Raw genomic sequence first — 27,960 nt, 5'->3', positions numbered from 1 at the left:
TTCTTTTCCTGTGATTTCATGGACATTATGAACTCCTAAAGTTGTAAGATCTTCCGCTAGAGCCGTATGTTCAAACAGGTCTGAATAAACAAGTATGATCTCGAAAGCTTTGTGGGCTATACGTACAAGAATTATGAAGTAGTCAAAGCTACAAGACTTTCTTTTTGGCATGCGATATCTATTCTACCAAAAACTACTATTTGGTCTCAGTTTCCAATTGTAGCATGGTATGTTCCATTAGATGAATCTTCTTAAGATGTTGCATGTCTTCTTTTATTCTACCAAGAATTACATTTTAGTTTCAAAGATCGGTTAATTGAAATGGAAACTACCAAGTGTTTGCTTTCTCAATTTCTTTTCCTTTCTCCCCTATTCTTTTCTTTTATTGTTCAAGTATTTTCAAATTCCTTGAACAAATCATTCTTATTTATTGGGGCATTTGTTTGTGATCAGAGCAGGAGGGACAAGAGTGAACAATGTCAAGTAACGAAATTTCATCAAGCACTGAAGCTATGAATATTAACCAGCAAAGAAAAAGAAGCCTCCACTGAAGGAAAATGAAAGTACTTTTCAATGCTATTTGGAGCGATCTGTGAGGGGTACCAAATTATAATGCAATGTTGAATAAGATCAACTCTGCTTATAGTTTCGACTACTTGATCAAATTTCTTTTCGATCACAATTACATTAAGAAAAATCACCATTAACGACCTCAAATGTGAAAATCAACTCCAGTTTTTCTCACAACATTTCATTCATAAAGGGCGTTCAAAGTTTTCTAGAGAGGAACTTAAGGCCAGGTATACAAATTAACTGCTTTACATTACATCATGGACAACACACTTGGCAGTGGGATATGGAACTCAAGGAAGTATGCACTCTGGTATATGAACTAAAGCGCAGAGGAAACACAAGCAACCAGCTGACGCCCAAGGACTCAAAAGGCAAAAGCATTCCCATATCATATTGACCCACCAGAGCAACCTCCATGAAGATTCCAGCGTCAGCATACAACAGACAGATTACTAGCAGCTTCTGAGCCACCATACTCCACCAGCCTCAACAAAGAAAACAAACCCGGCCTACATCAAAAGCCAAAGGCAACCCACAGAATCCAATTCCAGCAAACACATGGATCCCAACCAAAGCCTGCCGAGATGAGCCCCTGCATCTGGACATTAACCAACTTTCCCAGCAGACCGAGCACCATGAATAACGATACTCTGAGAATCAGCACACCGCCACTAGACATATCAGAAACTCAGACCAGCAAGCAAACATAATCCAGCTCACATCTATACCAATTAGAAGGAAAAAGAGCAGGATGAAACGGAAGCAGCCGAAGAAGCTCAGATCCCAACTGAGTAAGAACAGGTAGAACAAGACCCTACTCTGCATCCAATCAAAAAACTCAAGGCCCCACTACATAGAGCTAATTGAATCCCAGCTGTTGTCAGAACCTCTAGAACAAGCCCCAACTCTGAATGCAATAGAAAAAAAAAAAAAAAAAAACAACTGAGAGTCAACCAGATAGAGGCAACTGAACAAAAGAAGAGAAATTACATATAGTTGGTCCTGGTAAATACATTAAACAAAGCGAGAATTCTTAATGGAATATCTTTACCTACAGTTGTTGCGAAACACCTGTTGTTTCAACTTGAAATATAAAGAAATAAGTTGAAATTAGGTATTCTCTCTTTCTACTTATAGATTGAAATGAATCGAAAAAATTAAGACACAATAAATAACATAGTTGAGAACTCTGCATATTTTCAAGTTCTTAAGTAACCAAAAGGAAATGTCATTAGATGTTTAAATAAAAGACCTCCTCCAAAGTCCCTTCTGGGCAAACTTTATAACAGTTACTTCAAAAGGGGCAAACTTGATAGATCAAACATTGAAAGTTATTTTGATGTCGAGACTTTGATGCACTTTGGCATAGATAGAGTAAAAAATTCCACAAAAGAATGGGATTAAGGAAAGAAAATGATTTTCCAAATATAGTATAAAAGTTAATTAATACCTGAAAGATTGATAGAAGTTAATTTGATACTAGTTGTTCCTTCATATCATCTATGCTGCCAATTTCAGACTCCTCAGTGTCTGTTGAATATGCTTCAGCTTCACAGATTTGGAAATACGGAGTAAAAGAGTGCTTGATAGTTTCATCTTCCCACTTCAACTGATTCCACCAACTTGTCTCTCCTTTAATTTTCTTTAGACTTTTACTTGAAGTGTTGGAATCAAATGGGAGGCTCCTCAAACCTTTGCATTCACACACCTTGATGATTTCAAGAGAGGGAAAGAGTAGTGGATGTTGGTAGATGCTCTTCAATCTTGGCAGCCCATTAAGCTTGAGGTATTTGAGCCTTGAGAATATGTCCAATTTTTCCTTAATTTCACAGACTTCACTATCATCATGTATCACTTCTTCTATTGATTCACAATCTTCAACGATAAGTCCTTCAAGATATGGAGCATAAACAAGCCATGTTAAGTCTAACAATTTTGAACAACATCTTATACCTGCCCTAACAAGGGTGTGGAAGTATTTTTCCCTTGCTACAATTTTGTTTGGAAGAATCATATCATTGTTTGTGCCTTCTCTTTCCACATCAATTTTTACATCTTCCAACTTATTGCAATGGCTTATTCCAAGCCCCTGCAAATGCTCCACTCTTTTAAAAAATGAAGATGATAGTTCAAGTGAGATCACATCCCCCCATTTATGTAAATGTAGATGACTTATGCACCTTTGTAATTTGTGACTACTCTTTTGTTTGTTGAATGAAAGAGCATTGGATATGGTGGTTGATATCTCACTGATATCATTCAAGGACTCCAACTCCTCCAGTAAGGTTTCTTCAACTCCACTTGTGATATTGGATTCGTCCATGGAGAACAACTTCAAGGATATAAGGCTTGATATCACATCTTGTGGAATAATTTCAAGGGATTTCATACCATCCATAAGCAAAATCATCAGATTTTTCAAATTCTTTAGTTCAATGGGTAACTCCCTTATTCTTGTGAATGACAAATTAAGATATCTCAAGGCACCCAATTTACCAATCTCAGAAGGCAACTCGCTTAAATTATAATTGTCTGATAAATCCAGAACTCTTAGTAGAAGCATGAATTGAAAGAATCTACTTGGAAATTTCTTCAAATTACAACATTTTTGCACAAATAAAGTCTGGATATTGGGACACACCAATGTTTCAGAGAATTTCTCAAAGTTCATATCCCACAATGATATCCTCTCTGTTTCTTTCAACTTGGAAGTTTCTTGAACTTCATCAAGCCTAGCAACTTTATTGTATACTAGAATTTTGTTCTTTTTCACCCCATGTTCACCGTATAACCATAAGGCCATGTCGCGGATCACATCATGTATCTTAACCCTTCTTTCTCTTGAACCACAACCCTCCAGTAAACATGCATGCTTTAAAGTTTTAATAATTTTCCTCCCTTGATCACGTGCTTCATGTATGTCATGAACTTCACCTAAGAACCCCTCCCCTATCCAAAGGTCTACAAGTTGATAATTATAAACCTCCAAGTCCTCTCGGAACATGGAATGATATATAAAACAAGATTTGCTGGCATTGTCAGGCAACCTATCATAACTGAGTTTCAATCGATGAAACAATTTATCTTCCATACCTGTGATTTCAGCTGGAGATTTGCGTAGATTTTGTATTGCCTTGTCCCAGTTTGAGGGATCTTTCTCAGCTGCCATGGCCCGCCCAAGAGTGACAAGAGCGAGAGGTAAACCTCTGCACTCTTCAGCAACAACCTTTGCAAGCATCGGTATATCCGGATGAGAATTTAATATTTCTTCTCCTACCTCCTTCCGGAACAAAGTCCAGGCATCTTCTGACTCCAAACATTCCACTTCTATACTCTTCTGAGCTTTCATTTGGTGGCAGACATCCTGTGATCGGGTCGTCAAAACTATCTTGGACTGATTTTCAGTATCTGGACGCGGGACCCCCATTTCTAGGAGATCAAGTCCCTCCCAAATGTCATCCAACAACAAGATGAACCTTTTTCTTTTCAAAACTCTCAAAATTTCTGCAGCCTTCTCCTCCCTACTGCTTCTAGTTTCCCATTTATCACGTGGGATTTCCAATTTATTCCAAATAACTTGCTGAATTTTTTCAATGTCGGGCGATTTTGACACCACAGCCCAAATCACAACCTCAAAGTCATTGGATGTTGCAAGGAATTCATTGTTGATTTTCTTCAAGAGGGTGGTTTTGCCAACACCCCCCTTTCCATACAATCCCATAATTCCCACTTGTGGATCTTTGAGAAACCTACAGCTCTTTTCATACGCCAATTGTGGGCCCACAGTCGCCTCCATGGGCAGATCATCAACTGGAGGACGAGGCAACATCTCGGCTACAACATCGAAATGTCCGTTGCCGATTTGACCAGATACAGCAACCAGCTTTTCGCTTACTGCCTTTCCAATCTTGTAGCTAGACCAACAATTCCTGGGACAGCATCCGAGACATCTCTTCCGGATTTCTTGATCGCCCTTTTGCAGAGTTTCTTTAACTTCTGTCACTGTGACTTCTACTTCACAGATCCAGCCACCCACTTCCTTTGTGCGCATCATCTGTCGTTCCTCTGCACGTTCAACCTTTGCCTTCACATCTTCATACAAGTTGTTGAGCTTCGCCATTTCCTTCCTCAAGGCTTGGAGATTTTTGTTTAGATCACGAATGTAGACCGTATGCTTGGAGGTGTGATCATAGAAGCAGGGGATCAGACCCACGATTGAGCTCAGGAACTCCATAGCTTTCGGGAAATCAAAGGAAAAAAGGACTGAAGTTGAGCCAAAGATAGAAGAAAGAGGGGATAGTTTGCAATACAGGGAGCAGATGAATCACTGCCCTTATCAATCAAAAACTCCGGAGTTAAAACTTCAGTATAGGCAGCTATGCCACCATCTACAAAAGTTTCCGGAGAGCACAGAAAGAGGAAAAGAGATGAGGATTAGCAGTAAAGAGAGAAGAGACTAGGGTTTGGTAATTCAAAGAGACTGAGACTGGGGTGAAGTTAACCTGATGCAATATCCCATCATAAGAGAAGCTGGGTCGCTTAATTATTCTGTCTTCCTTTTAGGAAAGAGATGGGCCCCCCGCACTGTGTCCATGATAATTCTATGCATACACCCTCCTCCATTTCTTTAATATTTTTCCTCCATTGATGCCCCTTGAATCTTGGCTCCACAATGGTTTTATGCTTGCATTCATCACCACTACATTATGCTTTACATTATTTTTTAAACAATTCTGATTGGTCACGGTGGCATTGAATTGTATTTTTATTGCCAAAATTTGAATTATTCATATAACTTGTACAATTTATAACATTTTTTTGAAAGAAAATAAATAAATAAAGGAGATGCTATTACATTTTGCTTTTTCTAAGAATATCTTATCATCATATAAAGGATTTAACACTAAAATCCTTAAATTTCCTTGTTTCTCAACTATATTGACTTTTATATTTTGTTATTAGTAAATATTGAACTTTTTTGCAAAATGTCTTCTAATGTGAAATAAAGTTTATTTTGCTCTTCCCAATTGAAATGGGGTAAATTTGATTATTCTTTTAGTTATTTTTATAGTGCTATACCTCATCACACATTAATTATATTAATTGACCAACAATTCTAGCATTCATATATTATCTTAAAATTATTAATAATAATTTTATTTAAGTTGAACCACAAATCGTCGATAAACGAAGAAGTATTTGTTAATAAGATACTTATTTGTACATAAAGTTTTTTAGTTTGATTTGTTGTTCTTGAATTCAAATGCCTAGTAGCTGGTTGCTTTGATTTTTGATGGGACAAGACCCAAGATTGCTTTCCGGAAGTAACAGAAAAAATGACTAGAATTCGGCCAAAGATGGAACAAATAAGAAAGATGAATCACTGCACTGCACTTTGCAAATTTGAGAAGTCCAGAGTTGAAACTTGAAGAAGATGGGAGACAGGCCATCACCAACAAAATAAAATAATTTTCCTAAATTAACATCAAGTGGATTTTTAATATTGTATAGATTAATCAATTGACAGATGGAGACCACCTGCAAATATATTTTTCTAAGCATCAAGTGGGCTCTAGTTATAACCCATCAAGCGATGAGACACGCACATGATAATGCCATTGTTAATTTTATTTTACCCAAGGCTCCACCACTTCGTAACTTTCTACTCTCTTCCCTCTTGATTCCAAGCTTTCTATTGTATATGATTTTTAGTTTTTATGTATTACTTGTCCCTTTCTACATGTGAACATAACGAAATTTGTATTATAAGACAAAGACTCATTGATAGGTTTCGATTGTCTTTAAAATGTTGTTTAAATATCCTTAGTGGTGGTTTGCTTTTGTATTATAATAGGGATGGGTATTTCAAGGTTGCCTAGGCCCATAGGATGGATTTGAAAAGTATAATTAAATCAATGGTAGATTTGGGATTTTATTTTAAGACTTACGTCCATTTGATGTTGTTTTTCAAAAAGAACTTCTAGCTTTAAAAAATATTTTTGAAGAAAAATCAAGTATTTAATCAAATTTATTAAATAGTTTTAAACAAATAAAAAATTATTTATGGTGCTTTTTAAAAAAACATTTAATAGATGATTCTCTCAAAATCACTTTTAAAAAAAATATTTTCATTAAAATTAAAAACACTTCAAAATGAAATATTGTCAAACACACTTTTAAATTTTCTTCTCACATATATGTTGTGATTGATTCTGGTTTTACGGAGATTCATATCGCTCAATCTTAATTTTTTTTTTTTTGCCTTTTTCAATACATGTAAAATAAAAATAATGATTAATTTTCTTAAAATAGAAAAGTAAACTCCCAGACTTGAGATGAAGAGGGGAATACGTATAAGAATAAGTTTGGTTAGAAGTGACTAGTTCTAAACCTTGCATCATTATCATCCTCGATTACACAACCTTCAATTGCAAAAATTTTAATAGGCATTATTGAAGAAGTTAAGGTTTGAGGTTTCCATATATATTTTCATGAAGTCACTTTTCTTAACAAGAGTATAAGATGAATGGATGAATGAATGAATGACCAAAAGTATAGAAGGCTCTCTCCTACCGACCATGAAAACAATGCATTCGAAGGGCCCAATGAGACATCATCTGAAGCGGAGAAATTCCCTTATTTATAGAGAGAAGCCCTAGTCTAAAATGAGAAAGGGATTTTTTATCAATACGTTAAGGTTCAAAGCAGGAGTGCGTCAGACAATAATAGGAATGATTGCGATTGGACTGTTTGATTCAAGCTCTAGCTCTCATTTTCCTTTTTGCCGAGGTAATCTATAAACTATAAGAACTAGGAAAGAAAAGAAGCCCTTTCTTATTGAGTTTCAAGATATACATTACAACATTTAAATATATAAATGACTTTCTATATATATATATATTACTCCTAAACATAAGAATTGACTATTGACTATGCTTGATTTGCGGATGAGATTATTGGTTCTCTCCTAATATGCCTAAACACAAGAAGAACTTTGATTAGTATTATTGAAAAAATTAAGGTTTGGGGTTTCTATATTTTCATGAGGTTAGTTTTCTTTGCAAGAATTTCATGATCTTTTATATTCATTTTTTGTGACGAGTTTTTAAATACAATATTTTGAAAATCTTATTAATTAGTTATTGAATTGAAAAATTATTGCATTAGAGTTTCTTAATTGAACTGGTGATTCAAGTAATTGAAACATGATATCAGCATGGCAATATGCATATATAATTCATATATTATTAAAATTTAAAATAATACAAGAAGTTAAAATTATATAAATAATTAAAATACTAGACAATGAGTTTTTTTTCTTTTTTATATCTTTTAACATTTGTTTCTCATTTAAAATACAAATATGGCGATCATATTTGGTTTTATACTAATTTGTGTAAAGTTTTTATTTTAGATTTAATTAGAATTTATTAATTAAATATTAACAATAACAAAAAATTGTGATTTTATTAATTAATATTTTAAATATATTAATATTTCTTATTTTACTAACATATATATAACTTATATAACAATATGTCAAAGATTGAAATAAATTTTTTGTTATTTAATGTTAAACTCATTATTTTAGTGTTTATATTGTTATAATCATATAAAGACTTTTGTTTATGTTTATCTTATAATTGAAGGTGGATAAATACGAAAAATAAGACTGGATTAGTTTGATTTGTATCCAATTAGTCAAATTAGATGCTTCAATCTTATTCTCAAAGCATTGTTCAAATGTGCTAAATTATCTTAAATATAAAAATTAGATATAAAATTATATTTTTAATAATAAATAATAAATATTGGGCTTGCATTACAATAATAAACGTATAATATTCAAATTTTAAACTATGCTCAATGGTTCTTTTAATTCTCTACTTTATAATTTTAACTTTTGAATTTAATTGAAAAATTTTATGAGTAAGATTTCACTTTGAAGTAATACCGACTAATTATAGTTTCATTCCATAAAATTGATAGTAACTCATTCTCTAATAAGAACTATAATTAGGCAATGCAAATGCCACTCATAAATATATTTAAATCATTTAAATGAGTTATGCAAGTTGACAAGATTATTACTCTGATATAATTACAACTTACCTGAACCTACTAAAATTTATATAATTTTCTAATGGTGTCATTCTGGCATATCAAGATTGCCACTTGTTTAAACAACTTTAATAATTCTACTCACAACTTTATAATACACAAAGAGAGGTTGTGAAGCAATACTTCGGAGTAAATGGAGCTTGTCATGGAGCTTGCTCCAGATGCAGCTCAGCAAAGGCACTCTCTTCAACATTGGTCTAATAGTATTAGCCATGTTTCAACATCATTACCATTAATCCATTTTACACATCATGTCTGAAAACAATATAAAAATCAAACATATAACAAAAACCAAGGCAACTAGCTAGTCCTCAAAGCTAGCTTCTAGGAATTTGAATTCAACAACAACAAATCAAACTAAAAACTTCCGATATAAACAAGTATCTTGTTAACAAATTCTTCTTCATTTACCCAAGATTTGTGGTTCAACTTAAATAAAATTATAATTAATAATTTTAGGATGATATATGAATGCTAGCAACTTAAAGTTTATAAAAAATTGTTGGTCAATTAATAGAATTAATGATTGTAACCTTTGCTAACATCTAAATCAATCATACAAGAGCACTTGATTATATATTTGTATTCAAAAAAAAATGTATAAAATAAGGTAAAATAACATGTTAACAACAAATTTTGTTTCCAAGCTTGAAAATTGAACCAACTATTTCCCCATTCAATTATTCAATTTCCCAATATAAAAATAAATTTAAAATTAGAAAATATAAAATATCTATATACATATTGAAAGAACTTTTTTGTTGATATGGAACTTCTTACGGGAGGGGTAAATAGGTAGTCCAAGCAATTAACCCCTCAAAGTTAAATTATTTTATTCCAACTCAATTATCATCAATATCTTATCAATCTCATGCATGAGATTTCCAATTACACAATTCGACATAGAATTTAATGTGGAAACCACCTAGAAATCCCTAGGTGTAAAAAAAACTATGGTTGGTCTCTTGACAATTGAATAATTCACTACTTATGAAAAAAAAGTTACACAACTTTACTTGATTAAATGCTTCCACTCCCTAAAATTTGATATCATTAGTATCTATGCTCTTCTTCCACTTCCTTAATGCAACACTCGTATGCTCCTTAATTAGGGTGATAATGGGTCATATTATGTTGGATTTGTATTGCGTCAAGATAAAAACTAGTGAAAATTTACTCAAATGGAATATGATTTGTTTAAACATCATGTTAAAATAACTTGATATAAACATAACTAATTTAATAAATAGGTTAAGTTGACCTTTATATGAATTAACATAGGTAACCCCCGTTAATTCGATTCTAACCTATTATACCTATTAACATTCGTTAAACCAGATAGCATGATTCTAATCCGTTTAATATGTTAACATGATTCTATCTTATGTAACATGTAATTACTATTTAAGAAGTACATAATTTAGATGATAAATATGGTATATGTTTCATTTTTTGGATATTAATCATGTCTTTTTTACTCAAGTGACATGTTAGTACTTTTATAATTTTACTAACAAATCTTTGAAGTTGTGAAGTGATTTTTTTAAGGATAATTGAAGTGAAATTGATAAGAGGATATGGAAGACCATTTTTGTGGAAAGAGGGAAATAAGGATGTATTTGTAGCCATTCAATTTTCCATTCTCAAGTGAGATGGGTAGTGTCTTAGAAGGTTTAACTCTCCCTTTAATTAATCCATCAATACATGTATTTTACTTCCCGATAATTTATACCTAGAAAATAAATCAGTCGATTGAAAGACTAGGTCTAAAAGGTTGTTGGTCATTATTATTACTTAGATAAATTAATTATTAAACATACTTCTTATTTTAGAAAAATAATAATATTTAATTCATACAGAAATTAGAAAACGATTTATTATTAAGCAACTTAAATAACCATGTAAAAAAACAATTGAAAAACATTTTAAAGAAATTCGTACTTGCTTATATCTTTTGGAAACACTTACACTCAAAAACATTTTAGGGATCTTCACACCCTTCATCTTTTGGAAACCTATTACACTAGATTATTGAGACCATTGACTTTTGGAGTTGTTGGTTTTAAAATATTTTTTCAAGTCCATTGAAAAGTAATGTTACATGCACTAATTTTATGCAGATACGGGTTGCATTATTTGTATTTTCCACTTGGAAAGCAGATTAAAACATAATTTGCTATAATTTTTTTTATTCTGATTTTGTTTCAAAGTTGAAGTGAGCCAAATTATAATTTGCAAAGAACAAAATAAATAGAGTAAAAGATTTATAAAATATGAAATAACTTTATCTATAAATCAAAATAACACTTCAATAAGAAAATTGTATTTTTTATTTTCATTTTAAGATAAATTGAAAAAAAAGCTTAAGTTAAAAAAAATGCTTTTGGGCTTTTTAGGATGTGTGCAAAAGAGACAAATGTTTTTCAAAAAACGAAAGTAGAATGAATGAGGAAGGAAGCACCAGTCCAAAACAAACAAAAAATGAAAAAAAAAAAAATGGGGAAACAAAAATTAGTAATGGGAATGCAAATATTGAAAATGTCAAAACCACGCTGTGGACCCCGCATTTCGATTGCTCGATGCGTTTCCCACTCGATGTCGAGCTTGATTTTTATTTGAAAAATTGATTTTTATTGATTATTTGAAAATGATTTGGAGTCGCCACTTATTTTTGTTTTATTTTTAAAAGGTAAACAAAATAAGAAAGAAAAACCCTAAGTGTGACTCCTTATTTTGGAAAAGGCGGTCTGTGAAAAACCGGATCGGGTTCGGGGGTCAGGTTACTTATCGGGAAGGTACGGTAAAGACCGTAGCACCCCTCTAAATCCCTAAAGTCGGGTCTCTACTAATAAAATGAAGCTGACATGACAATCAATGGGAAAAACAATGGATACTCAAATCAATCTTGCACTTATAAAAAACAGAATAGGTATAGAGAGTGCGTACCTGGGCCACGAGCCGTAACGCGCTAAAACGTCTTCTTCCAAAATGACTCCTCTGCGCCTTTCTGCGCCTGTCTTCCTCTCAAAACTCCAGAAAAACCTCCTCTCCTGCTAGTTTGCCTCCCCTTCAACGAAACTTCACCTTCAAGCTCTCCCCTCTGTCACCAGCCTGCCCCCTGCAAATCCTCCCATACCTCTCCACAAACACCTCCCCACTCCTCTGGTTTCTCTCTCTGGTTTCACTCTAAAAAAATGCTCTGTCCTCTCTCTCCCGAAACATGCTCTGTTTTTCTCTCTCCAGCTCTCCTCTACACAGCTTGCTCCCCCTAACGGAATCCGCTCCTCCCTGCCCAAATCCTTCCTGGAACCAGCCTCAGAAAGATGAACCTTTCTCTCTCTAACAGCAATCACTCTCTCTTGCAGCTGGCAGCTTCCTCTACCCTTGGTCAAAAACCCTCCTCTGTTATCTCGATAACAGCTCTCAACTCCCTCTCTAATGGAAACTCCCTCTGGACTCCCTTGGCAATCCCTTCAGCAGCCCAGGTACCTCTCTCTTCTGATTTTTCCTTTCGTTTTTCTCTCCAGTCTCTGAATATCCAGCTTGCTCCCCAAGAAATGTCTCTCTCTAAGCTCTCCAAAACTCCCTCTCTGCAACTCTCCTGTCTGATTTTTCCTCCCTTTCTTTTTGCAGCCTCTCTGATTGTATATCCTAACCAACTCTGAAAAGCACCCTCCTCTCCAGCTGCCAGAAACGCTCCTCCATAACGGCTTCTGCAGATTCCTTGGAATCTTCTTGCCACGTGTCGACCTCTCATTGGTCCTCCAATTCCACTACTCTGATTCCCAGCAGCCAACTAGAAATCAACACATGGCCTTATGGAATTGTGACACTTGGCAAAACAGGCTGCATGAAAACCAAGCCCCATATGGGGGTCTACACACGCACTTGTGTCATTACTAATGTCATTAATAAGCATTTTGTTTGGACACAATCATGAATACTTTAGGCAAAATTCAAACAAACAATGTAAATATTGTTTGAATCATATGGATATTCCTTGGCATCAATTGGGAAAAAAATTGATTTGATTTGTCCAAATTCATTGACTTGAATTATAGGGCACCCCAAAATTCAAAGGAAAAGACATGGGTAAGAAAGAATCAAGTTAGGTCAAACTGTGACCTAATGGATTGTCCAATGGGTACTAACATAATTTTAAGTCCAAAATCGAAGGAATTTTGCGGTCATGTTCAGTGAGGTTGGTGTTGGAAGATCTAAATGCTCCCGAATGAAAAATGAGAAATTCTTGTCTATGTTTCCTCTGGATGTTATGATGAAATGATAGAGAATTTCTTAGAAAAATAAAAACATGGGTCATTCAACTCACAGAATGGATATTGAATATAGCATGGTAGAAAATAGATATGAAAATGAGAGGAATTAGAATGCAACGTTGAATAAGATCACTTCATCATCCCTGAACCTCTTTTCCATTCATCAGTTAGTGCCAAGTGCCAAAACCATTGCAGAAGTGAACCCAAGTTTTCCCTTTTATTTGAGTCCTCAGAACCCTGCTTATACTTCCACCTTGTTCATCAACATTCTTTTCAGTCAGTCATTATAAGAAAAATCACCATTAACAACCTCAAATGTTAAAATCAACCAGTTTTTCTCCCAAATTAAACATTTCAATCCACAATGGGTGAAAGTTGAAACTTGTTTACATAACATAACATAACATTATGGACAACACCCTTGGCAGTGGGATATCAAACCCAAGGAAGTATGCAGCAGTCTGGTATATGGACCAAAGCATGTGGCTCTGTTGAATTAGGTGAAGAAACCAGAGAGCAAAGCCAACACAGAGAATCCAATTCCAGCCAGAAACGAAAAGGATGCTGCAACCTTCCCAGCAGTCTCAGCACCATGAAAATATCAATGCTCTGAGAATCAGCACTCATGCCACCGTGACAAAACATATCAGAAACTCAGACCAGCAAGCAAGCAAACATAATCCACCTCTCACCCGAATACCAAGTACAAGGAGAAAGAGCAGCACATCTCCAATCAGCAAAAACAGAAGCACCCCAATCTATATGAAGAAGATCAACCCGGCTGTTGCCAGAACTGCTAGAACAAGCCCCAACTCTAAATGCAATAAAAGGACAAAAGGAAAAACTGATCAGAGCCAACTGAACAAGAGAATTACACATCATACAATGCAAGAATTCTGAATGGAACATCTATTATTTAACTTGAAATATAAGTTGGAATGAAGTTGATACTTCAAAACTGGGAATTCCGTTTCTGTTTATAGATCGAAATGAATCAAAAATAAAATTCAGACAGTATATAATATAAGTGAAAACTCTGCATTATTTTCAAGTGAAATGTCATCAAAACGCGTAGTCTAATCAGAAGTAGGTTTGGGATTTTATTTTAAGACTTAAATCGTCTTCTTATGTATGTTTGGGATTGATTCAGGCTTTATAATGATTGATGTCACTCCTTATTTTTTCTTTTATTTTTTTAATACACATAAAATAAAATTAAAAATGAATTACCTTAAAACAAAAAAAAGTAAATTCCTGGATTTCGGATAAAGATGCGAAACAAAAATGAGAATACATTTAAGGTTATATTTCATTGACGGGATAGAATTTAATAAAATATGTATTTCTTAAAATATCATATCTTATTGGATATCAAAACCCAAAATATAGAGTCTTGTTCTAATAGTATGTTTAAAATTTTATTTATGGTTATAGAGACTTATAAGTTAATAAATGGTGACCAAATTAAGTTTGTGAGCATAGAAGAGTATTAACACCTTGACTTGGAGAATGTGGCACTAAGGTCTCATGGGGTTGCACCTTGTACCCATAAGTGCCTATTGACCAAGGTAATGTGATAATCAAGGCTTACAAGAGCATCATGTGGAGACTTGGTGGTGGCTTGAGGTGCAACACAGTGGCGGAGCCAACACTTTACATTAGGCAGTGCAACTTTAGTACACATACAAATTTTACCGATTAAAAGCAATTGTTGCTCTCTTGTGGTAAAAAGAATGATATCCTAAAAATATAATTTCTAATAGGATATGATATTCTTAAATATATATATCATATGAATATGATATTCTAATGTGACATATCTAATTAGATATATTATATTATATTTATATTTAATTTATGAAATGAATAAAAATAATATGATATATATATATATATATATATATATATATATATATATATATATATATATATATATATATATATATATATATTATTTTCAATGTTTAAAATAAAAATTATATCACATTCTAATATTTTCCATTTAAAAAAATGAAATTTCTTTTATGTTTAAAATTAGTCATGATTAAAATATTTAAATTTTACAAATAAAAAATGTTTATGTTATGTTATTTAATACATAAAAGTAATCTATATATCATATATTAATGTTATTTATAAATATTTTTTTAGTTTTTCTTTTTTAACTATAAATTTAATTTTATAATAAAAAAATTATTTTACAAAATAAATATATAAAAAAATTGATAAAAAATAAATTTATGATATATGAAATATGCATTTCTTATATCTTAGCATGAGATTAACATATTTCATGTATAAGAGATAAAAATAAAAATAAAAAAGGTGGGTAATATATCTCATCACTTATCATATCTCATATTTAGTTAAACATAGTATATAATAAGCAATGAAATAATTTATCATATCTCATCATCAACTAAAGATGGAATATGATATAATATCATTTCTCTTATTCTATTATATATTATATTCGGCCAACTAAACATAGCCTAAAAGAATAAGTTTAGTAAGGAGTGATCGATTCCAACCTCGAATCATTAGCATTCTCAATTAATAAACATCATGTCTGGAAACAATATAAAAACCGAACTTACAACAAAAACCAATGCAACTAGATAGTATTCAAAGCTAGCTACTAAGAATTTGAATTCAACAACAAATCAAACTAAAAACTTCCAATATAAACAAGTATCTTGTCAATAAATACTTCTTCATTTACCCAAAAATTGTGGTTCAACTTAGATAAAATTATAATTAATAACTTTAGGATAACATATGAATGCTAGCAACTTAAAGTTTATAAAAAAAAAAATTGTTGGCAATTAAAAGTTTTTGTCATCAGTCAAATAGAATTAATGTTTTGTAACCTTTTCTAACATCTAAATCAATCATGCAAGAGCACTTGATTATATATTTTTATCCTACAAAATATATAAAATAAGATAAAATAACATGTCAACAACAAATTATGTTACCAAGATTGAAAATGGAGCCAACTATTCCCTTATTCCATTTCCCAACATAATAATTAATTTAAAGTTAAAAAATATAAAATATCCATACATACGTAGTTCAATTAATTAACCCCAAAGTTAAATTATTTTATTATGATTCAATTATGATTAATATGTTATCAATCTCATGCACGATATTTCTAATTATACAATTAGATATAGAATTTAATGTGGAACCTACCTAGAAATCCTTAGGCGTAAAAAACCATAGTTGGTCTCTTGACCATTGAATAATCCACTAACTATGAAAAAAAGTTAACACAACTTTACTTGATAGAATGCTTCCACTTCCTAAAGTTTTTTATAAATAGTATTTACACTCTTCTTCTGGTTCCTCAATGCAACACTCATATGCTCCTTAGTTAGGGGTGACAATAAGTGATATCGTACGTGTTGGATTTGTATAATGTTAAGATAAAAAATAGTGAAAATTTACTCAATAGGAATACAGTTTATTTAAGAATTGTGTTAAAATGACCTAATTCAAACAAAACTGATTTAATAGACGGGTTAAGTTAACCTTTGTATAAATTGACATAGATAACTTATTATTACAATTCTAACATAAGAAACATATTAATAGCCGTTGAACCCATTAACATGATTCTAATCCGTTTAATATGTTATCACAATTTGAACTTGTGTAACATACTAATACAATTCTAACATGGTTAGCCCATTTTAACTCGTTTAACATGTTAATACAATTTTAGCATGTTTAACCTATTTAAAATTTATAAATGTATTATTCGAAATGCATTTTAATTTTTTAAATTTTAACTAATTTAATTATAAAATTTAAATTAGAAAATGTTTATAACATAAAAATACATTAAAATTTGAATTTTACGCTTGTTTATAATTCTATCTAATGTTCTAATGATAAAATAATTTTAATATTTACAATGAAATGTATAAAATTTTACTTAGTTACTTCATTTTTTAACTATATCATATTTATAACTAATAAGTATTTTTTTTTTTATAATTTTGAAATATAATATTAATAATTTTATATGAGTTAAACATCATTTTGATATGATTAAATAAATTGGTTTGTTTGGCATGAATTAGTAAACAAGCTATATGGGGTTGGATAATTGTACATTTTTATTAAACGGGTCATATGAGTTGATATGTTTACAACATGAATATGTTATACCTAATCTGAATCTATTAAAATTTATATCATTTTCAAGTCGTGTTAGTATCATATCAAAATTGTCACCTATATCTTTAGCGAGTCCCTCAAAGCCCTTATTAAAGCATATACAATGCGAGTCTCAAATATTTGTTTTAGCCAAAAGAGACTTTCAAGAAGGATTTTGAAAGTTTTGAGAGATAGAGGTTTAAGCTTATTGAAAGGTTATGTTCCCTATTAGTTTTTTTAAATTCAACAAAATAGTACTTTTTACACTAAAAAAAATCTAGGGCCAAGTTTGAAAAATAAATAGTACTATAGGACCAGGGTAGGGGAGAACAGGAAGCTAATGCTAGAACTCAAGCCCATGAAAGAATCTGAGAGATCAGCACTGGGAAAGGTAGTAGTACACCAACTCAAGTTTTAGAGGTGTATGACCCCATGACGTCTAAGATAAATCACTCAATTGGGTAAGAAGTAAGATAGAAGGTATCGCACCTGAAGTACCCAATAGCCAAGTTGGCTTGACCACATGGATCAAAAGTATACAAATGGACAAGGGATGAACCTACCTATACAGAGAACGAGCCATGACCTCACACTCAGGCAATGACAGGGCCTGGACATCTAGAATAAAGGCCGGAGCAATAATATTAGGCCCATTGACATGTACAATCAATTATTAGGCCTGAGCAATAATAAGCCACCATATACTTTTATTTATTTTGATTTTTTTTTATTTTTTTGGCTTCAAAATCCTTTTTTATATTCTTCCTGTATGCTTCCATCCATTTCTATTAACATTTGTAGTTATTTTGCTTGTGTTCAGTATGATGCCTTTTTGAATAATTGTATATGTGAATAAATTTAAATTGTTCCTCATGTGGATCCTCCAAAAAATGCAATAACTGGATCTAGAATGTCAAAGAAGGTACACAATTTTTCTGCAACTAAAAAGCCCTTGTTTGCATAAGAATTTTTAATTTAATTTAAATGTTTGTTGGTATCTAAATTTAAATTAAAAAAAATTATGATTAAAGATGATAATGAGACTAGTTTTTTCAAATACTTACTTCAAGAAGACAAGTTTAAATGAAAATAAATTGATTAGATACAAATTCAACATTTTTTTTTGTTTTAAAACTAGGGTTGGTTAGGGGCAGGGTTCAAGATATGCCTTGTACTAACCCACTACTTTCCAAGCCGTATAATTAAATTTAAAATTAATTTAATTTATTGTTTTTCATTTTCTTCTTTTGAACACATGAAATAATTATATATTTAAATAAAATAAGTTATAAAATTTATAAATTTTATTTATTTATAAAATATTTTTATTTTTAATTGTTAAAAAACTAAAATAAATAAATAAATGGTATAAGATGAGAAATTCTCATATCCATCCATCCTCATTTAAAATTTTTTGTTAGGATAGGAATGAGAATAGATTAATATAAATGAGACAAGTCAGGATCGGGTAATCTATAACTCATGCTCTTATCATGTCTATTTAATTTATAATATAACCACCCTCAATAATGCAACATCAACTACATGCGGCACATCCAATGCTTCGATTTTCAAGTCATCGGTGGTCAATCATTAGACTTGATGGGAATTGCCAAATAAATGGAGACTCAACCAAACACAATTAAAGTGTTTTAGATGTCCAGATTTGTGAACTTTAATAAGCCATCTCTTTATTTTTCATGAACTTGACTATATATCCTTTTCTTTTCCTGTGATTTCATGGACACTATGAACTCCTAAAGTTGTAAGATCTTCCGCTAGGGTCGTATGTTCAAACAGGCCTGAATAAACAAGTATGATCTCGAAAGCTTTGTGGGCTATACGTACAAGAATTTTGAAGTAGTCAGAGCTACAAGACATTCTTTTTGGCATGCGATATCTATTCTACCAAAAACTACTATTTAGTCTCAGTTGCCAATTGTAGCATGGTATGTTCCATTAGATGAATCTTCTCAAGATGTTGCGTGTCTTCTTTTATTCTACTGCAAGAATTACATTTTAGTTTCAAAGATCGGTTAATTGAAATGGAAACTACCAAGTATTTGCTTTCTGAATTTCTTTTCCTTTCTCTCCTATTCTTTTCTTTTATTGTTCAAGTATTTTCAAATTTCTTGAACAAATCATTCTTATTTATTGGGGCATTTGTTTGTGATTAGAGCAGGAGGGACAAGAGTGAACAATGTCAAGTAACGAAATTTTATCAAGCACTGAAGCTATGAATATTAACCAGCAAAGAAAAAGAAGCCTCCACTGAAGGAAAATGAAAGTACTTTCCAATGCTATTTGGAGCGATCTGTGAGGGGTACCAAATTATAATGCAATGTTGAATGAGATCGACTCTGCTTATGGTTTCGACTCCTTGATCAAATTTCTTTTCCATCACAATTACATTAAGAAAAATCACCATTAACGACCTCAAATGTGAAAATCAACTCCAGTTTTTCTCACAACATTTCATTCATAAAGAGAGTTCAAAGTTATCTAGAGAGGAACTGAAGGCCAGGTATACAAATTAACTGCTTTACACATCATGGACAACACACTTGGCAGTGGGATATGGAACTCAAGGAAGTATGCACTCTGGTATATGAACTAAAGCGCAGAGGAAACACAAGCAACCAGCTGACGCCCAAGGACTCAAAAAGGCAAAAGCATTCACATATTATATAGACCCAGCAGAGCAACCACCATGAAGATTCCAGCCTCAGCATACAACAGACAGATTACTAGCAGCTTCTGAGCCACCATACTCCACCAGTCTCAACAAAGAAAACAAACCCAGCCTACATCAAAAGCCAAAGGCAACCCACAGAATCCAATTCCAGCAAACACATGGATCCCAACCAAAGCCTGCCGAGAAGAGCCCCGGCATCTGGACATTAAGCAACTTTCCCAGCAGACTGAGCACCATGAATAGCGATGCTCTGAGAATCAGCACACCACCACCAAGCATATCAGAAACCCAGACCAGCAAGCCAACATAATCCAGCTCACGTCTATACCAATTAGAAGGAAAAAGAGCAGGACGAAACAGAAGCAGTCGAAGAAGCTCAGATCCCAACTGAGTAAGAACGGGTAGAACAAGACCCTATTATGCATCCAACCAAAAAACTCAAGGCTCCACTAGATACAGCCTATTGAATCCCAGCTGTTGACAGACCTTCTAGAACAAGCCCCAACTCTGAATGAAATAGATAAAAGAAAAGAAAAAAAAAAAGGAAAAAACAACTGAGAGTCAACCAGATAGAGGCAACTGAACAAAAGAAGAGAAATTACTATAGTTGGTCCTGGTAAATGCATTAAACAAAGCGAGAATTCTTAATGGAATATCTTTACCTATAATTGTTGTGCAACACCTGTTGTTTCAACATGAAATATAAGGAGTTAAGTTGAAATTAGGTATTCTCTTTCTGTTTATAGATTGAAATGAATCGAAAAAATTAAGACAAAATAAGTAATATAGTTGAGAACTCTGCATATTTTCAACTTCTCAAATAACCAAAAGGAAATGTCATTAGATGTTTAAATAAAAGACCTCCTTCAAAGTCCCTTCTGGGCAAACTTTCTAACAGTTACTTCAAAAGGGGCAAACTTGATAGATCAAACATTGAAAGTTATTATGTTGTTGAGACTTTGATGCACTTTGGCATAGATAAAGTAAAAATTTCCACAAAAGAATGGGATTAAAGAAAGAAAATGATTTTCCAAATATAGCATAAAAGTTAATTAATACCTGAAAGATTGATAGAAATTAATTTGATACTGGTTGTTCTTGAACATCATCTAAGCTGCCAATTTCAGACTCCTCAGAGTCTGTTAAATATGCTTCAACTTCATGGATTTGGAAATACGGAGTAAAAGAGTGCTTGCAAGTTTCATCGTTCCACTTCAACTGATTCCACCAACTTGTCTCTCCTTTAATTTTCTTCAGACTTTTATTTGAAGTGTTGGAATCAAACGGGAGGCTCCTTAAGTCTTTGCATTCATACACCTTGATGATTTCAAGAGAGGGAAAGAGTAGCGGATGCTGATAGATGCTCTTCAATCTTGGCAGCCTATTGAGCTTGAGGTATTTGAGCCTTGAGAATATGTTCAATTTTTCCTTCATTTCACGGACTTCACTATCATCTTGTATCACTTCTTCTATCGATTCACAATCTTCAACGCGAAGATGTTCAAGATATGGAGCATAAACAAGCCATGTTAAGTCTAACAATTTTGAACAATGTTCTATATCCACATAACGAAGGGTGTGGAAGTATTCCTCCCTTGCTGCAATTTTGTTTGGAAGAGTCATATCATTGTGTATCCCTTGTCTTTCCACATTAATTTTCACTTCTTTCAATTTGTCGCAATGGCTTACATAAAGCGCCTTCAAATGTTCCATTCTTTTAAAAAATGAAGATGATAGTTCAAGTGAGATCACATCCCCCCATTTATGTAAATGTAGACAACAAATGCACCTTTGTAATTTGTGACTACTCTTTAGTTTGTTGAATGAAAGAGCATTGCATATGGTGATTGATATCTCACTAATGTCATTCAAGGACTCCAACTCCTCCAATAAGGTTTCTTCAACTCCACTTGTAATATTGGATTTGTAAAAAGAGAACAACTTCAAGGATACAAGGCTTGCTATCATGTCTTTTGGAATAATTTCAAGGGATTCCATACCATCCATAAGCAAAATCATCAGATTTTTCAAATTTTTTATTTCAATGGACAACTCCCTTATTCTTGTACTTGACAAATTAAGATATCTCAAGGCACCCAATTTACCAATCCCAGTTGGCAACTCGCTTAAATTATCATTGTTTGACAAATCCAAAACTCTTAGTAGAAGCATGAATTGAAAGAATCCATTTGGAAATTTCTTCAGATTATGACATTTTTTCACAAATAAAGTCTTAAGATTGGGGCACACCAATGTTTCTGGGAACTTCCCAACATCCATATCCCATAATGATATCTTCTCTGTTTCTTTCAATTTGGAAGTTTCTTGATCTTCATCAAGCCTAGCAACCTTATTGTATACTAGAATTTTGTTCTTTTTCACCCCATGTTCACCATATAACCATAAAGCCATGTCGCGGATCACATCATGTATCTTAACCCTTCTTTCTCTTGAACCACAACCCTCCAGTAAACATGCATGCTTTAAAGTTTTAATAATTTTCCTCCCTTGATCACGTGCTTCATGTATGTCATGAACTTCACCCATGAACCCCTCCCCTATCCAAAGTTCTGTAAGTTGAAAATTATAACTCTCCCAGTCCTCTCGGAAGATGGAATGATATATAAAACAAGATTTGCTAGCATTGTCACGCAACCTATCATAACTGAGTTTCAATCGATGAAACAATTTATCTTCCATACCTGTGATTTCAGCTGGAGATTTGCGTAGATCTTGTATTACCTTGTCCCAGTTTGAGGGATCTTTCTCAGCTGCCATGGCCCGCCCAAGAGTGACAAGAGCGAGAGGTAAACCTCTGCACTCTTCAGCAACAACTTTTGCAAGCATCGGTATATCCGGATGAGAATTTAATATTTCTTCTCCTACCTCCTTCCGGAACAAAGTCCAGGCATCTTCTGACTCCAAACATTCCACTTCTATACTCTTCTGAGCTTTCATTTGGCGGCAGACATCCAGTGAACGGGTCGTCAAAACTATCTTGGACTTATTTTCAGTATCTGGACGCGGGACCCCCATTTCCAGGAGATCAAGTTCCTCCCAAATGTCATCCAACAACAAGATGAACCTTTTTCTTTTCAAAGCTCTCAATATTTCTGCAGCCTTCTCCTCCCTACTGCTTCTAGTTTCCCATTTATCACGTGGGATTTCCAATTTATTCCAAATAACTTGCTGAATTTTTTCAATGTCGGGCGATTTTGACACCACAGCCCAAATCACAACCTCAAAGTCATTGGATGTTGCAAGCAATTCATTGTTGATTTTCTTCAAGAGGGTGGTTTTGCCAACACCCCCCATTCCATACAATCCCATAATGCCTACTTGTGGATCTTTGAGAAACCTACAGCTCTTTTCATACGCCAATTGTGGGCCCACAGTCGCCTCCATTGGCAGTTCATCAACTGGAGGACGAGGCAACATCTCGGCTACAACATCGAAATGTCCTTTGCCGATTTGACCAGATACAGCAACCAGCTTTTCACTTACTGCCTTTCCAATTCTGTAGCTAGACCAACAATTCCTGGGACAGCATCCGAGACAACTCTTCTGGATTTCTTGATCTCCTCTTTGCAGAATTTCGTGAACTTCTTTCTCCATGGCTTCTACTTCACGGATCCACCCACCCACTTCCTTTCTGCGCTTCATCTGTTGTTGCTCTGCACGTTCAACCCTTTCCTTCACATCTTCATACAAGTTGTTCAGATCCACCATTTCTTTGCTCAAGGCTTGGAGATTTTTTCTCAGATCACGAATGTAGACCGTGTGCTTGGAGGTGTGATCATAGAAGCAGGGGACCAGACCCACGATTGAGCTCAGGAACTCCATAGCTTTCCGGAAGTTACAGAAAATAGGATTAGAATTCAGCCAAAGATGGAACAGAGAAGAAAGATGAATACTGCACTGCACTGTGTGAATTTGAAAAGTCCAGAGTTGAAACTTGAGTAACATGGGACACAGGTCATCACCAACAAAATAAAATAATTTTCCTAAATTAACATCAAGTGGATTTTTAATATTGTATAGATTAATAGATTGACAGATGGAGACCACATGCAAATATATTTTTCTAAGCATCAAGTGGGCAGTAATTATAACATTCAAATATCTTTGGGAGAAGCAAAATTTGGCCCATCCAGCGATGAGACACGCACATTATAATGCCATTGTTAGTTTTAGCCGAAGCTCCACCACTTCGTAACTTTCTACTCTCTTCCCTCTTGATTCCACGCTTTCTGTTGTATATGTTTACATGTCCCTTTCTACATGTGAACATAACGAAATTTGTATTATGAGACAAAGTCTCATTAATAGGTTTCAATTGTCTTTAAAATGTCGTTTAAATATCTTTGGTGGTGGTTTGCTTTTGTATTATAATCGGGGTGGGTATTATATATAATTAAATCAAGGGTAGATTTGAGATTTTGTTTTAAGACTTTGATTCCATTTGATAATATTTTTAAAAAGTATTTTTAGTTTAAAAAGTGTTTTTGAAAAATAATTAAGCATTTGATAAAATTTAAAAAAACACGACCAATCACTTGTAATGTCTAGGCCCAATAGGATGGATTGGAAAAATATAATTAAATCAAGGGTAGATTTGAGATTTTGTTTTAAGACTTTGATTCCATTTTTGATAATATTTTTAAAAAAGTATTTTTGAAAAAAAATTAAGTATTTGATAAAATTTTAAAAACACTTTTAAATAGATGAAAAATCACTTGTAATGTCTCTTAAAAAAACATTTGATAGTTAATTCTTTCAAAAGTACTTTTAGAAAAAATATTTCTATTAAAAACACTTAAAAAAATCGGTCAAACACACATTTTAAATTGCCTTCTTTTATATATATATATATATATATATATATAGTCATTCTAGTTTTATAGTGATTCATGTTACTTCACCTTAATTTTTCTTTTGCTTTTTTCAATATATGTAAAATAAAAATAAAAATTAATTTTCTTAAAATAGGAAAGTAAATTCCCATAGATTTGAGATGAAGATGGGAATATGTTTAAAAAATAAGAACAAGTCTGGTTAGGAGCAACCGGTTCTAACCTTGGGTCATTAGCATTCTCAATTACACAACCTTAAATTTTTTATAGGCATTATTGAAGAAATTAAGGTTTGGGTTTCCATAACATCATTTTTTGCAAGAGTTCATAATCTTTTATATTCATTTTATGCATATGAGCTTTCAAATACAATGTTCTCAAAATCTTATTAGTCATTGAGTTGGTAAATTATTGCATTACAGTTTCTTGATTGAATCGATGATTCAAGTGATTGAAACATGATATCGGCATGACAACATGGATATCTAGTTCATATATTGTTCAAATTTAAAATAATATAACAAGTTAAAATTATAAAAATAATTAAAATATTAAAAAAAAAAAATTAATATATATCTTATTACATCATTTCTCATTTATTTAGTAGTCTTTTATATATTTAAGTCTTTTTCTACGGGGGTTGGTTTATGATTATCATACTTGATTTTATACCAATTTGTCTAAAGTTTTTATTTTAGATTTAATATTATACTCATTATTTTGTTATATTGTTATAATAGTATGAAGACTTTTGTTCATGTTTATCTTAGAATTGAAGGTGGATAAATATGAAAAATAAGATTGGATTAGTTCGATTTGCTATCCAATTAGTCAAATTAGATGATCCAATCTTATTCTCAAAACATTGTTCAAATGTGCTAAATTATCTTAAATATAAAAATTATATATAAAATTATATTTTTAATAATAAATAATCAATATTGGGCTCAAATTACAATAATAAATACATTATATTCGAATTTTAAACCATGCTCAATGGTTCTTTTAACTTTCTACTTAATAATTTAGCTTTTTGAATTTAATTGGATATTTTTTAATAAGAGATTTCACTTTCAAGTAATATCGACTAATTATAATTTCATCCCATGAAATTGATAGTAGTTCATTCTCTAATGGGAACTATAATTAGGCAATCCAAATACATCTTATACATGAATTTAAACAAGTTAAGTGAGTTAGATAAGTCGAGTGATCAAGTTCCAACACAGTCCATTTAGTAAATGAGTTGACATAATTATTATACGGATATGATAACACCTTATTTGAACTTGCTAAAATTCATATAATTTTCGAATGGTGTTATTCTGTCTAATCAAAATTGCCACCTATTTATACAACTTTAATAATTTTGCTTTCGACTTAATAATATACAAAGAGGTTGTGAAGCAATCCTTGGTAGTTAATGGAGCTTATCATGGAGCTTGCTAGTGATCCACCTCACCAAAGGCACTCTGCTTCCATCCATTCCTATTAACATTTTTAGTTATTTTGCTTGTGCTCAACATGATGCCTTTTTGAATAATTGTATTTGTGAATAAATTTAAATTGTTCCTCGAGTGGCAAGAAGTGGATCTAGACTGTTAAGGGAGCTACACAATTTTCCTACAACTAAAAAGCCCTTGTTTGCATAAGCATTTTTAATTTAATTTAAATATTTGTTGGTGTCTAAATTTAAATTAAAATCATTTATGATTAACATGACAATGGGATAAGTTTTTTCAGATACTCACCTTTAATAAGATAGATTTGAATGAAGATAAATAGGTTAGATACAAGTTCAATATTTAAAAAAAAAACTAGGGTTGGTGAGGGCAAGCTCAAGATATGCCTTGTCCTAAGTTCTTAACCCACCACTTTCTAACCCATATAATTAAATTTAAAAATAATTTAACTTATGGTTTTTCCATTTTGTTCTTTTTAACAAATAAAATAATTTAAAAAATCTATTTTAAATAAAATAAGTTATAAAATTTATAATATTTATTTATTTATAAAATATATTTATTTTTAATTGTTAAAAAAATAAATAAATGGTATAAGGTCGGTACGAGAAATTCTCATGTTCATCCTACCTCATTTAAAAAAATTTGTTAGGATAAGGATGATAATAGATTAATATAAATGAGACATCAGAATTGGGCAATAATCTATCTTGAACTCATCCTATTATTATGTCTATTTATAATATAATCACCCTCAATAATGCAACATCAATTACATGCGGCACATTCAATGTTTCGAGTCATCGGTGGTCAATCATCAGACTTGATGGGAATTGCCCCATAAATGGAAACTCAACCAAACACAATTAAAGTGTTTTAGATGTCCAAGACTCGTGAAATTTAATAAGTCACCTCTTTATTTTTCATGAACTTGACTATACCTTTCTTTTCTTATCATTTCATGGACACTTTGAACTCCTAAAGTTGTAAGATCTTCTACGAGAGCTGTATGTTCAAACAGGCCTAAAGAAACAAGTATGATCTCGAAAGGTTTGTGGGCTATACATACAAGATTTTTGAAGCAGTCAAAGCTACAAGACATTCTTTTTGGCATGCGATATCTATACTACCAAAAATTTCTGTTTAGTCTCAGTTTCCTATTGTAGCATGGTATGTTCCATAAGATGAATCTTCTTAAGATGTTGCATGTCTTCTTTTATTCTACCAAGAATTACCTTTCAGTTTCAAAGATCGGTTAATTGAAGTGGAAACTACCAAGTGTTTGCTTTGCGAATTTCTTTTCCTTTCTCTCCTATTCTTTTCTTTTATTGTTCAAGTATCTTCAAATTCCTTGAACAAATCATTCTTATTTATTGGGGCATTTGTTTGTGATTAGAGCAGGAGGGACAAGAGTGAACAATGTAAAGTAACGAAATTTCATCAACCACTGAAGCTATGAATATTAACCAGCAAAGAAAAAGAAGCCTCCACTGAAGGAAAATGAAAGTACTTTTCAATGATATTTGGAGCGATCTGTGAGGGGTACTAAATTATAATGCAATGTTGAATAAGATCGACTCTGCTTATAGTTTCGACTCCTTGATCAAATTTCTTTTCAATCACAATTAAAAGTTTAGATCAACTCCTAGTTAATGAATAATTTTGCTTTCAATCACCTCGCCCTTTTTAATTTTTTTAAATGGGTCGTGGATCAAAAATATTATAAATTAAAGGGTGAGGTTTAGATGAGGGTGCTCTGTTTCATACCCGCACTATTGTCATTCCCACTTGAATCGTTCAGCATTTTCAAA

The 27,960-nt window shown here is 32.5% G+C and overlaps 2 protein-coding genes across 2 annotated transcripts; both read right to left on the bottom strand.

Annotated features, from left to right (window-relative positions):
- Positions 1 to 719: 719 nt before the first annotated feature.
- On the bottom strand, positions 720 to 5,259 carry LOC132252618 (probable disease resistance protein At1g61190). The gene is made up of 2 exons (XM_059739504.1): positions 3,667 to 5,259; positions 720 to 1,480 (listed from the first exon to the last, which is right to left on the bottom strand). Exons 1-2 carry the CDS (start codon positions 4,805 to 4,807, stop codon positions 1,350 to 1,352), a joined length of 1,272 nt encoding a protein of 423 aa, XP_059595487.1. The 5' UTR covers positions 4,808 to 5,259; the 3' UTR covers positions 720 to 1,349.
- Positions 5,260 to 20,898: 15,639 nt separating this feature from the next.
- Positions 20,899 to 23,864, bottom strand: LOC100241167 (probable disease resistance protein At5g63020). Its single transcript, XM_019222362.2, has one exon. The coding sequence runs from the start codon at positions 23,797 to 23,799 to the stop codon at positions 20,911 to 20,913; it is 2,889 nt and encodes a 962-aa protein (XP_019077907.1). The 5' UTR covers positions 23,800 to 23,864; the 3' UTR covers positions 20,899 to 20,910.
- Positions 23,865 to 27,960: the final 4,096 nt, after the last annotated feature.

This window comes from Vitis vinifera, chromosome 9 (assembly GCF_030704535.1).
Source record: "Vitis vinifera cultivar Pinot Noir 40024 chromosome 9, ASM3070453v1".
Classification (NCBI taxonomy): Eukaryota; Viridiplantae; Streptophyta; class Magnoliopsida; order Vitales; family Vitaceae; genus Vitis; species Vitis vinifera.
The sequence above is the reverse complement of the archived record's forward strand: the minus strand, read 5'-3'. Positions and strand labels throughout refer to the sequence as shown.

What these genes read in the sequence shown, in the direction of transcription:
- LOC100241167 (XM_019222362.2), bottom strand. Translation starts at nt 23,799, where the DNA reads ATGTTACTCAAGTTTCAACTCTGGACTTTTCAAATTCACACAGTGCAG.
- LOC132252618 (XM_059739504.1), bottom strand. Translation starts at nt 4,807, where the DNA reads ATGGAGTTCCTGAGCTCAATCGTGGGTCTGATCCCCTGCTTCTATGAT. An exon ending in ATCTCCAGCTGAAATCACAG is followed by an intron (nt 1,481 to 3,666) that starts GTATGGAAGATA and finishes TATTGCATTCAG; the next exon opens with AGTTGGGGCTTGTTCTAGAG.